The sequence below is a fragment of the Manduca sexta genome, chromosome 7 (assembly GCF_014839805.1).
Source record: "Manduca sexta isolate Smith_Timp_Sample1 chromosome 7, JHU_Msex_v1.0, whole genome shotgun sequence".
NCBI lineage: Eukaryota > Metazoa > Arthropoda > Insecta > Lepidoptera > Sphingidae > Manduca > Manduca sexta.
In genome coordinates this window covers 10,197,964-10,211,613 of record NC_051121.1, presented here as the reverse complement: position 1 = coordinate 10,211,613, position 13,650 = coordinate 10,197,964, and the positions used below count along the sequence as shown (strand labels likewise).

Sequence of the window (13,650 nt, the reverse complement as noted above, 5' to 3'; positions counted from 1 at the left end):
ACTCACGCCAAACCCCGAAGGAGTAGGCAGAGACGATACTGGTGGACTTTTCCCCGTGTGTTTCCGTCCCATAATGATATAGGGGTCTAGGTATCGCCATAATAATAAAATAATAATAATATGAGCCCTGTATTATATACTGTCCCACTGTTAGGCACGGACATCCTCTATTACTGAGAGAGATTAGGTCTTAGTCCACCACGCTGGCCTAGTGCGGATTGGTAGACTTCACACACCTTCGAAATTCCTATAAAGAACTTCTCAGGTATGCAGGTTTCCTCACGATGTTTTCCTTCATCGTTAAAGCAAGCGATAATTCACAAAGAATACACACATAATTTTAGAAAAGTGAGAGGTGTGTGCGATTGAATTTTGAACCTGCGGATATTCATCTCGGCAGTCCATTCTACAACCAACTAGGCTTTCACCATATCGGGCACAGCTTCCAAACTCCAAGCAGATCATCAAAGTTGCAAGTCAAATCCATGGCGAAAGATGACCACAATTTTTAAATCCAGAACAAATCATGTCAATACTGTTTTTTGTATTCCTTTAGCGAATTACACTGCTACTTATAAACTAAGGTTGATTTAATATCTTTTTATAAACAACGTAGGAAAATATATTTGATTACAAGAAAAATCTTCTCAACCTCTGTTATTCTATTACTCGTTCGAATTTTTTAATTATTATACTTTCTTTCCTAAATTAAAAATGTATTCACATACTCGTGTCTTTTATCTCCAAATGGGTAAAACAAGTATATGTATATGTAATATTGTCAATGGCAGTGTACAATTCGTTAATAACTACCAAAACATTCTATAATATCAAATAATTATTAATATAGCATGTAAAATATTAATCCTTAGGCTTATTCTTATGGCGTTGTAATAAAAAAAGCAAATCTTCGTTTCACGAAAACTAGGGATTTTATTCGTATTCTGGAATATTAAATATCTATACACTATTATGTACTAATGCAATTCTGGATCTTAGATTCATATCAAAAACTCGAATGTGCTGACTGAATGTATTGTACTGCAAACATGTATACTTATATTTAAAAATGCAAACGAGATGTTAAGCTACAGAGGCAATTTTTGTCCGACTTTTAAATACTTTTTCGAATTATTTGTTGAGATTAACCTCGTTGTTACCATGTTCTACTATCTATAATGAAAACGTATGCAAAATATATTGGTGATAATTAAAAGTAAACCAAACACACGCAAATCAACAGAATAGAGAAAAAAATTAAGTCAAAAATTTCTTCTTTTGAGCTATTATACTGGAAAACGGCTTACACGTAGTCCCAAATGAAACAGTAAACACAAATTTAAATAATTTTAATAAACTGTGTTAAACCATCGATACATTAAATAATAACTTTATTTTATATTTACCCACGATATTTTCTCCTCAGCTTATAACTTCTTATATCTACTAAAATGAAAATACAGCGTTATTATTAGAGAATTCAGATAGATCCCGTATTTATAGAGTTTCTTGCAAGTAAAAATAAATCCTGGCATGGCATTTACTTTCTATTCTGGCTCCCACGCACGACGCAACCTCGCCTTGCAGGCCGCCCACGCGAGCGTAAAAGGACTTATAAAACTACGTTGTAAATTTTCTAATTTCTTCGCGATACAATTTGTTTCTGTAGATGTAATATTTATACTTTCCATTAAAGTTTTTTTAATGGTTTCATAATATAAAGAAAATAATCTTTTAACAAAAAATTATACCGCCTTCAAAAACTAAAAAATAATTTAACATTACCTGTATACGGGTACCAGTTTTGGAGTCGGTGACTAATTAAATTAGTAGCTTTAAGCTAGATTTAAATACATGAACAAATATATATACGTTGATGACATAATTTTAAGAGTTTTTTGATGTATCTCCGAACTCAAGGGTCCAACAATAATGAAATTTATATGGGGCCACACGTTAAGCGCCAGTTTTCAAATAAAAAAGAATCAAAATCGATTCACCCAGTCAAAAGTTCTACGGTAACAAACAACAAAAAAGAAAACCCAGTCGAAATAAGAACCTCTTCCTTTTTTTCGGTTAATAATACAGTGTAATTTGCAAATAATAAATGATGCATCATCTGATATTTTAATGGAAGAAAAACTTGATTACTGTGTGAAATAAGGACAAACTCTTAAACAATTCCATACTCATTTTAGTTAGTAAACAAATACTGAATTAAACCAAAGATGTATGTCAGTTCGGAAACACTTCTGAGGAACCACAAGAAAGGGTAAAAATGTCGAGCTAAACGGACGTATCGGCCAAACTTTATTAATAAAATCTCTTCGCCCACGCGGCCCCACTCGGGCGGCAGATGCGTCACATCTTTTATTTGATTCTTTGTTTACTAACGACATTCTATTTCGGCGTTTTCGGTAGTAAAATATATCCCTTACTGAGATATAAATATATGTTTGCACTGACCACAAACATGGGTCATAATTTGATAAAGTTAATGTCTTGTATATTCGGCTGCTATGTTTTGCCAAACGTTATAATGACGAGTCAGATATCTCACATAAACTGTGCAATCTGTAGATGGAGGTACAATTATTCAATACCTGCAAATTATTAACCTAAAATAACAATAAATGCGTTTGTCCACTAAAAATATAGCAATTCATTGCTGCCTAGAACGTAAATACGCTATTAGATATATGTTGGATCCAAATTATGTTCAAAATAAATAATTTTGTATTTGCGACGGTTTACAATCAAAGAACAGCTGAGGTAATCAATAATTTTAAGAGATATTGGCCACGTTACACCTTTTGAGATCTTTCTGCGCCTTATTGCATCTGGTATCAAGACGTAGCAAAACGCGTAACTGCCGATAGTCCAAACACTAAATAGACACTTTCTCCCATACGAAAGGCCTACTCGTTGGGCGAAAATAACAAAATAAATGTAAGTACCAAAACTGAATTCAAATTCACTCTACACGGCGCAATAAAAAATAACTACAATTTCGATCCGCGACCGGATTCCGATTCGCAACATTAGCCACGTCTTTTGTCTACAAAAAGTGTTGCAGAATTCGATTTAGGAACACGCGGAAACGGGTCGGTCACGTCGCGCACCGTCGCGATTTATAGCATCGCAGACGTTTGCCGTCTGAAAAAATACGTTCTTACCTCCTTTGCTAGCAATTTTTTTTTTTAATTATATTCGAAATTCAAAGAAATTCGTATTCCAACTTGACTTCTTTGATTTATTTGTATTTAGAAATTGAATTCGAAATTCAAGATATTATAATAATATTCCTAAAGAAGAAATATTTATATTTATGTAACCTTAAACCTACATTATATACCTCTTTTCAGGAATAATTCGTAAACCGTGTAGCCATATTTCTTATTTTAAAAAACAATAAATGTCTTTCCAATAAAATCAATTCCAACTTCGCCCATCGCATAAAATCAGTTTCCGCAATACAGATAACAGTTAGCGTAATTTGAGCGCATCCTAAAATTTATAGGGTGTCGAGCGGTGGCTGGCGGGGCAGGCGGGCCGGGCGGGATAGCGACCGGGATATTGTACCGGGATCCAGGACGTTACCCGGCCGGGTCACCGGGTCGCGCTCACGTGCCCGCGATGCGTACTAAATTGCTTTTGCCTTGCTACTGCATAGTAAGGGTAACAAAGAGACGCCGGTTGACATCGTTTCATGTTTGTTTTTAAATGAATTTAATTAATTGTTGTTGTTTTGAACTTTATATGCGCTAGCTATGTTCCTGTTGGGTTTGACATAACATTATGGTAGCTCTTATGTCAATGCTCTTATGTCATATAGATACATAAGGAACCTGTGTGCGAAGTCATGCCTGTAATGTAGGGCTACCGATTTAAGCGACACTTAATAAATAGTTAGATGACATACACTTGTCAACATAATATTCTCTTTTAAATCCTCTGGCAATACATCAGTGAAAACTGAATTCATTTCATGAAGTAGCTTTTGCGTGATGTGTGTTCAAACGTGGAGAGTAATAAAACTACTGTCGTTTTGACTTCTGTTGCTCCAATAAGACCTCCCACATTGTTGTTCTTCAATATACAATAGATATTATAAGCAGACATCGGGCAGTTACAGTTTCATTATATGTAAAGATATGTATTGTAAAATTCCAGCGCAGTGCAATGGCGGTACGGTGATGGCGGATGGCGGGGCGGGCGCGGGCGCGGTGGCGGGCGGCGCGGGCGCGGGCGCTGACGCGGAGGCAGGCGAGTCGGCGGCGCGCGGCGCGGCGCTCGAGCGAGCCTACGTGCACGACGTGTACGAGCAGGCCGGCGAGGACGGCGACGAGACGCCGCGTGCTCCCGCGCCGGGCGTGCAGGCCTTCCTCTCCGATCTTGAACCTGGCAGCCTTGTTTGTGATGTTGGTCAGTATACTGTCTTAAGAGTCCACATACTCACGCTTTTTTATACCTAAAGGCATAGGCAGAGACACGCCTAATTTACTCACTGTTCCCCGTTTTTCCTATAATGTGTTAGGAGGCAAACCTAACGCTATTGTGCACGAATTCACGATTCCAGGCTGATAAAGAACAAAAAAAATCTATATTAGTTAGCCCAACCGCGGATTCGAACGTGAGACCTTAGTCCGTTAGTTGTATTGTATCGAGATAGTCCTTAATAAAGAACCTTTAACATACAAACCGTACTGACTTCTCTGACCTTTTGTCTCACTACATCAAATTTCAAAACACTTCACGAACTTATCTTCTTGGATATTCAAGTTGTTTCTAAGATAAATTAATCTATCTCCATTAGTTCTCACGCCCAAGCACCTCCATTCACCAGTCGAATGTTCTAGCAAACCGTTCTTAGAAACTTTACGCCATTTAAATTCAGCATAAACAGTCCAATTCGCGGTGTTAGCGAATACGTGGAATCTAAATGTCAACGCGTAGGTGTTTCTTTGGAAGGTAATCCGCTGCCTCCTTTAAATGCACGCAACCCTTAATAAGATATTTGATAGACATGTTTGTTAGGTACATTTGTATATAAATATTATTACAAAAAATATTTATAAAATGAGTAAATTTTTTTATAGGAGCATGACAAAGTGACGCCACTGGTCCTGATAGTAAACAGAGTCTAAATAGAGAGTCAAATGAGGAGAAATGGTTATCACCAATAGCCACAATTAATTAACGATAATAAGCTGTTATTTTATTTCAACTAATATGCTTAATAACACGGATTACCTTGTAATAAAACTATTGTTCTGATTTTATCGCGGTTTTCATAGTATAACTTTACAGCTTTTGTTGTCACGGAACGGACTGAGATGTTGGTCATCCGAAAACTCAAAATTTAAATCTGCAATAAAATTCGTAAATATAGTTTTACTTTAATGTCTAACATTAAAGTAAAACTATATTTACGGATAAATGATAAAATGGTTCTTTTTTGAATGATAAATAGTCTTAGATAAAACAGTTTTTAACAGTGATGTATTCATACAATAATATTCAGACAAAATATAATTAACGACGAATAAAATTATTAAAGACAATACGCCTCATTCATAAACACACAACCTTAGAAGAAATAAATTAATTAATCATAGTATATTATTACTACATTTATTATTCCCATTACTAATTCATATTTATATAAAAGTAACCTACGCGTATCATCAATCCCACTAAATACGTAGGTTGATAGAGTGGGATTAGCAAACATTTAGATAACATTGTTCTGTAGAATAAATATAATGCAGATTTATTAAAATATGTAACATTTTGTATTTGTAGAAAAGTGGGTGGTACAAAGTCCTTTATGTTTTTATATCAATAATGGTAACGCCCACAATGACTACCACGTGAGCATATTTACAATAACCTAAAGTATTTTCATGTTGTTTTATATTGGCTTGAATATTTAGGTAAAATAGGTAAATAATTGCATCACGTAACATTTATAACTAGTTACTTATAAATCATGAGCTCTAATATACATTTCCATTCAAGCAAACAAACTCATACTTATAGATTTGTTGAATCTAATAAAGAACTTATTTATTAATTGTGCCTTAGTTTCCCACTTCATACAATGATGTAACAGGCCTTTTTAAATTATTGTAATTAACTTTTGATTTGTTTTTTTTTTTACTAGGATGCGGCAATGGCAAATACCTGAACGTGAATCCGTCCGTGTTCTGCGTGGGCGGAGACAGATGCACCAGGCTTGCCTCGCACGCCAGGCAACACAGCAATGAGGTAACATTATCCTTTTTATCTAGATTCTAGAACACAAGGTCAGCGCAACAAGCCCTTATTGACGCAACAGAAATGTCAAAATAAGAAGTTAAAACGCAAGAACGCCAAAACTGTTCAGATTAAACACCAACTGTTAATAACACTAGCCCAGCTTATATTCCCTCTACTGCAAACAGGCCTCTCCTAGAAAGAGAGTAGGCATCAATCCACTTTATATATATTCGAAATTATTGTAGAGAATTCTTAGGTACACGGGTTTCCTCACGATGTTTTCCTTCACCATTAGGACGAACTGTAATTGATAATAATACACTTTAAAGAGTCAAAGATGCGTGCTTGTTTCCAGAAACGTAATAAAGATCTTCGTCGTCTGATAATCTCATTTTCCAGGTGGTAGTATGCGATAACCTGTGCCTACCCTTCCGCGACGAGTCATTCGACGCTGTACTATCCATCGCGGTTGTACATCACTTCGCGACGGTGGAGCGTCGTGCGATGGCCCTGCGGGAGCTCGCCAGGGTCACCAGGATCGGCGGGAGGCTGTTGCTCACCGTGTGGGCCATGGAGCACGAGGGACGGAACTTTCACTCACAAGTGAGAACCAGATTTTAGTTATGGAAAGTTTTATTCATCGGTAACCCGAAAGAGCAACTGGTTCGCCTGATTTTAATTGATCTTCTCAATCCATAAACACCAACAGGTCCAATTTGAATCATGGACGTGCTGCTGCCCTTACTGGAAAGGATTAGGGATTAAAGGGTAGCGGATGTTTAGCCTTTCGAATATCTTACTTATAAAACGAAATGCAACGCAAGTAGTTTTAAACCTTGCTTTGAATATAACTTTCCACAATATGTTTTACCGACATAATTTATTTACACTCCAAACGGCACCTGACACTGTTGTGTCAAAGACTTAATTATCTAGAGATCGGAGATTACTTTCTTATATCCAGTCTATGCATGTAAGTCAACTGAAATGTTCACAAGTTATTAAACTATTGTTTTGGGTTCGCAGGACGTACTAATACCCTGGCATCGACCAGCGACATTATGTCCACCAACGCCAGCACCCAGATTTCTTTCAGTCGACAACGATCAGTGAGTACATTAACATTTCATCTTAACACGTTACAGTTTTTTAATTCACATTACTCATACGAAATTATTGTCAACAGCGCTGAGCCGTGGAAAAGCCGTGAAGGATCACCAGGTTCGTCATCACTCTCGTCTCCCAACGAAACCTGTTATTCATTTGTAAGACGAGCACTTCAACGGTTGGCAGGTCGACGGTCCTTCCTACCCTCGTGGAGTTTAGGCCCCAGGGTACCGTCACGGTCCTGCTCACGGCCCGAACCAGCGGCAGCCGACCTCCCAATCGAACTGCGACGGCTAGACGAGGCAGTTCCACCTCGGTTGGTCACCCAACCATCTGAATCATCGACAATGAAGTCACGAAGCTTAACTGACATCGTAGACATAGAGCGACATGCTCTAGTCAGGTCCCGATCAAGTCTACCAAGTCTCGGTGGAGATGAATCATCACCACCACCTCAAGAACCAGCTGCACCTGAAAACACAGAACCGCGTAAAAAACCTCGACTTGTTAAACAGAAAAAGTCTATAAACGAGGACGACGCTGAAGAAGACCTCGATAAACCAACAGATATGAAGAGTATGGTTGAAGAGATGCCTAACTTTAAAATACACACTCACAGACTACAATCAAAAAAGCCTGGCGTATTTAAACAAACGTCGCTCAACGAAGAGCTGATGTCTGTAGAAAGATTAAGGGAAAAAGAGCGCTTAAGGAAAAACATACAAAAACAAGCCTCACTTAACGAGGAATACTTATATCGACGACAGGGCGCATTAGATTCCATTCGCGACTCAATATTTTCCACTTCAGCCACCACCGCAAAGAAGTTCCAATCCCTGAAAAACGGCCTCACTAGTAAGTTTAAAACGTCTACAACGAATATTGATAAAGTTACTGTGTTCGTGAGAATGCTTCAGGGTTGGAAGAATCACGGGCCGGTTCCTGAAGTTCCCACGCCGAGCGATACTCCTGTCACAAATGAAAAACCGTATCCTGAGAGGCGACATTCAAAAGAAGATGGATCAGATTCTTCGAAAGACAGCAGCCTTCAAAGCGATACAAGTGTAGATTCTGAAGACAGTTTCGCGTCTGTTATTTATGTGCCTAAAGCGGATGGATCGGGAGATCCGTTGTCACCAACCCCACTTTCTCCAGGACCAACATCACCTAGATTAAAAGTTTCATCAGTTCCAACTTCGCCAAGAATGAAAAGTTCGCCGGGTCTACCATCTCCGAGGATAAAACAAGCATTTCCATTAATCCGGCCTCCTGCATCACCTAACGCAGTACCAACACCAGCTACTGTTAATAAGATACTTGTAGCTCAATATAGTTTGAAGAACTACTCTACTTCAAGCTCAGTTGTTGCTGCACCGTTGAAGCCACAATCGAAAAGTCAACCAAATTCTCCGCCAAAATCGGAATCAGATGACAAAATTCTTAAGCCTGAGCCACCGCCGATAATAAACACAAACATGCCTGTTGAGGTATTCGAAGAGGTTGATCCAATACCACCCATCAAGGAAGAAGAAGAAACATCCACAGAAGTGACTAAAGAACTGATCGCCGAAATCAATAAAGACATTGAGGAAATACATAAACTGACAGCTGAAACTAATCAATTAAAACCACGTGTGGTGTTGCAAGACGTCAAACCTTACCCGAAAATAACATTACAAACAGTGGCAGAATTACCTGAAATACCACAATTTAAACCCAAAGAGCCGAATAAGTCAGCTGCAACTGACGCCTTGGATTCTAGAGCTGCAGAACGAAAACGTAAAGAGAGGATACGACAAATAAAAGAAATGTTAAACAGCGGCGGCATACCGTCTATAAACTTGAGTAGAAGGCAACCATTCCCAATAGTGCGCAGTACAAACAAAGCGGAACCGATCGCTAAAAGTCGTCCAACATTGATGACTTTAGAGTTGTTCAACCCAGCGACCGATGACATGGACAGCGATTCGAGCGGCGTATCATCGCCAGACTCCGTCGATAGTGTCATTAGTGTAGTACCTGAAGAATTGCGGAAAACAGCCTTAGAAAAAGGTAAGTTCAATCGACTTTATTCATATTTTCGTTTTAACACAGCTGTGGGTTTCAAAATATGCTAACAATTTATAATATTTTTTCAGATTTACCCAATAATTCAAGCACAGAAAACCCTAAAGAAGAGCCACCCAACGAAAAGTCGCGTTCAACTTCTCCAGCTCCTCAAAGTTTAATAGAAGCCGCTGCAGAAGTAGCAAACACTTTAGAAGAAGCATGTGAAACCGTCATACAATCAAGTCCAAGAGCTAAAAGGAAACAACTTGAAAAAATAGAAAGTTCTGAAGCTATGGCCATCATACAAGGAACTTCTAGTAGTAGCAGTAGTAGCAATTGGAGCCTCAACAAACTGTCACCTGGAGATTTGAGGATATTAGAAGATAGATCTAGGTCACAATCTCACACCAGTTCTAGTGGTAGCTCGTCAAGCCTAGAGCGCTTATCTCCAGGTCGAAGGTCCAAAGACCGTTCACCAAAGCTGGGAAGTACTAGCAATTCCACTTGGAGCCTGAATAGGCTATCTCCAAACCGGCCAGAAGGTCGCTCACTAGATGAAAACTTGAGTAAAAGCCACAGAAGCCCTACCCGGTTACCTTACGACTCAATTTCAATATCAAGCACTGAATCCGAAAAATCAATTTCAAAGTCAGAAAGCTTCAATAGGATAATTGCAAACGAACCGCTGGTGACATGCAAGTCAGATATGCTAGCCAAAGAAGAAGAATGGGTTCAGGATCAAGACAAGAATCATCAGTTAACGGAGTTCGCTGAGAAACTCAGCGAGAAACTGTTACAGGAAATTGACCAGTATTCTAAACGTATTAATGAAGAGGATTTCGACCTGCCAAGCAGTAGCAGCAGTGAAAAGAGCATTTCTCTAAGACTCAAACGGGAAGAAGAAGACAGAAATACGCAAAAAATCTTAGACGAACTCTCGGATAGCTTGCAGCATTTAGAAGATCCTTATATCAACAAAATCAACACAGAAATGCAAGGGTTAAGTAAACTTAGTGCCGAAATACAAGAGAGGAGCAAAATAATCGCATCGCTAAATGATTCACAAGAGACTGATATCAGCAAACTGTTTCCTAAATGCAGCACCAAAGTGAAAAGCAGAAAACGATCGAAGGACGTCGACCCCATAATAAACAAATACAGGGAACTAAAAAGAACGATGAAAGTCACTAGTGATGAGGATATATACCTGAATAATTGTGCCAACATCCAATACACAGTGAAACCAGTTACTGAAGAAAAGTTACCCGACGTTGAAACTAAGAACCCAGATGATGACAGCGCCATATCGTCTAGCAACGGCAATCCAGAAATTACAATTGATTCTGGAGCTTACGACACGAGTCAATCATTAGAAACAGGATACTCATTGGAATCAGAAATCAGTGTCGATTCCCTTTGCACAAGCACGGACAAGAGGTCTTCGCTGAAAGTGGGACAGTCGACAGATTCCAGCGACTTAGACAAAATGGAAATAAGTCCTGAATCCGTCACCTCACGATCCAGTACGAGTACGGCGCCTCTAAAATCAGGATTCTCTATTGAATCCAGCGATACTTCTGCAGGAAGTGACTGGAGTCGCCGCGACAAGACGGGCAGTACAGCGTCTCTTGGCTGCGCGAGTATAGCATCACTTCCTTCGTGCAGCGAATGTTCCAAAGAGAGGAAGTTATTGGAGACCAGGTCTTCTTCGGAAGACACGGCTACTGTGCCGGTCCCGACCGCCAGGCCTCTGCCCCACGCGCCGCTCCTGCCATCCCTGAGCGACGGCTCCGACAGCCTGCCCTCAGAAGGTGGCGCGGTCACCTACCACCGATACTACCACGTCTTCAAACGGGGAGAGCTCGACCAACTCATAGAGAAGTACGTGGAGAGCCTCCACGTGGTGTCCTCGTACTACGACCAGGCGAGTTGGTGCGTCGTCGCGGAAAAAGTACAAGTGTGGACCATATAATGTGTTTATGTGCATTCTTTGTCTTTGCTAAAGTTTCAGGTTCGCTGCTGGTACTTAGGGGCTGAGGGTATTGTTACGTCTGATCTCATATTCTTACGACACAGTGACACTACCGAAACAGACACTACGTGCAGTGATTACATCCAAGTGACCTTCTTGACGTACTCTTAATGAGCCAGTGTTAAGGACATTTACAAACTGATCTTATATGAGGTGTTAGCCATACGCGAATATGCCAAAAGCAAAGCTTTTGTTTTTAATATATTCTTAGTCATTATACTACATATTTTACTAGTTGTTATCTCTATAATAATCTTAAATAATCTTTGTCCGCGGCGGATCGCGGTCGGGGTGGCTCGTGCCGCTAGTACAGTGGTACTGTGTGGATTGTCATTGGGACGGAAGCGGCTGCGGTCCGCGGGCGCGTTAGTATTCGATGCGAGATATTAGTACTCGCATGAAATGAAAACTAAGAGCTTTAAATAGTGAAAAAAATAAAAATATTATATATTATATACTTCAATGGCTCAATATTATATAAGCTACTCATAGCTTATTACTCTACCATTCATGTATACCTACAGATAATGTTACTCTTACATATTCGGTATAACGTATGTATTCATACCATATTCCAAGACCAAAATAATTAGATATTATTGGGGCCAATTCCAGAGCCGTCAACTTGTATACATAGATCGAGTATACGTATCTAAACATTTAGACAACACTTTTGCGAGCGACTTTAGAACTGGCCTTTTAAAAATTATAAATTAATGTAATATATTCTATGACAATAACAAGGATATAGCAATGATGTCATCAAATTTGTTTTCTATGAAGTTGTGGAAGTGGTGAGGATGGATGCAAGAGTACTAAGTCAGATTTAAGGGTGCTTGACCGCTAAAGAACTGAATTAACCAAAAGGTTTACAAATATACGTCACGTGGATCCACATTGGTTGATGTTTCTTAACTCTACTTTAATGGCCAGACACCCTAACCTCTATGGTAATCCTATAATATTTAATCAAGTGTAGGTAGCCAAGGAGTGTCAAGTAAGCTTGTCAGTCAACTGAACACGCTAAATCAAAAACAGACATGATACATCAGAAACTGAATTGCCAATATGAAGCACTATTGAATTGAATTATAGTTATGTTATCAACATTGAATTAGCTTAGATGTTATGTCTAGAGAGTAGATATGAGATATGCATGCAAATAAATATCTACATTGATATCAATACTGACTTATACGCTTCCCTCCAACCTGACCACAAATAAATAATAATTTTAATTAAAAAATATTTCGGTTTTGGATTATGGTATTATTCTTTTTATTTTTAAATGTAATATTCCGTAATGTAATTATAATTTCCCAGTATTAAAATGTTTAACGAGCTGGCCTCTTAAAAAGAAATAAGAACCTTTAAAATTAGCTATGAAAATACATTGTTATAACATATAATTGCAACTTTATCAGACACATTGTTTTTTCTTACTTGTCCTATAATGTTGAATTCCGAGCGAAAAAATATTAAAGTGATAAAACAAATTCATTATAATAAAAACAAAATATTATTTACAAAAGAATATATTATTGATTTACATTGTAAGACAGGTAATAAAAAGCAAATTACAATTGTATCAAAGTAAAAATCTAAACAATCCAACATGTCAGCTATTACTGACAATATAAATTTACCGTCTACGTGTAGCAATCCTATTTTAATCTTAAAACAAAACCACATTTATGTAATTTAATATTTGGTCCATTTACTTTGGCAATGAAAATTTTAGGATAAACAATGAATCTCTATAAAAATCAAATGATTTTCAGATAACAAAAAAATACATTTATCATTAAAGACGATAGAAAAAGGAATTTAATAAAAATAGGGCCTACTCTATTGTAATGTTTTTTCCAGTCAGCAGAATTTTTTCTTTTTAAATCTTCCATAATACGACCACCCTGCAAATTGCGTTTGAATTTTAACAAAACATAAATACGTTCGGATTAACAAAATGTAATGCTACAATTATGCCAAATGATTTAAAAATAAAATAACATCAAAACAGGTAATTTTCATAACCAACCTGATATAAATAATAATGATCATACTCACAAGATGGCAATTATGTTTACAAAAAAAAAAATACGATGATCTGCCGGGATTTGCTGTAAATAAAATGACTACGGCGTAACTCTGAAATACAATTCTGCCCTAAAATATTATAATCATAATATTCTAAATTAAAT

General features: G+C 38.0%; 1 protein-coding gene across 1 annotated transcript; it reads left to right on the top strand.

Annotated features, from left to right (window-relative positions):
- The first annotated feature begins 4,196 nt into the window (after window positions 1-4,196).
- On the top strand, window positions 4,197-11,620 carry LOC115446076 (protein piccolo). Its single transcript, XM_030172632.2, has 6 exons — window positions 4,197-4,425; window positions 6,167-6,270; window positions 6,661-6,864; window positions 7,288-7,370; window positions 7,448-9,420; window positions 9,507-11,620. The coding sequence occupies exons 1-6, from the start codon at window positions 4,197-4,199 to the stop codon at window positions 11,387-11,389; spliced, it is 4,476 nt and encodes a 1,491-aa protein (XP_030028492.2). The 3' UTR covers window positions 11,390-11,620.
- Window positions 11,621-13,650: the final 2,030 nt, after the last annotated feature.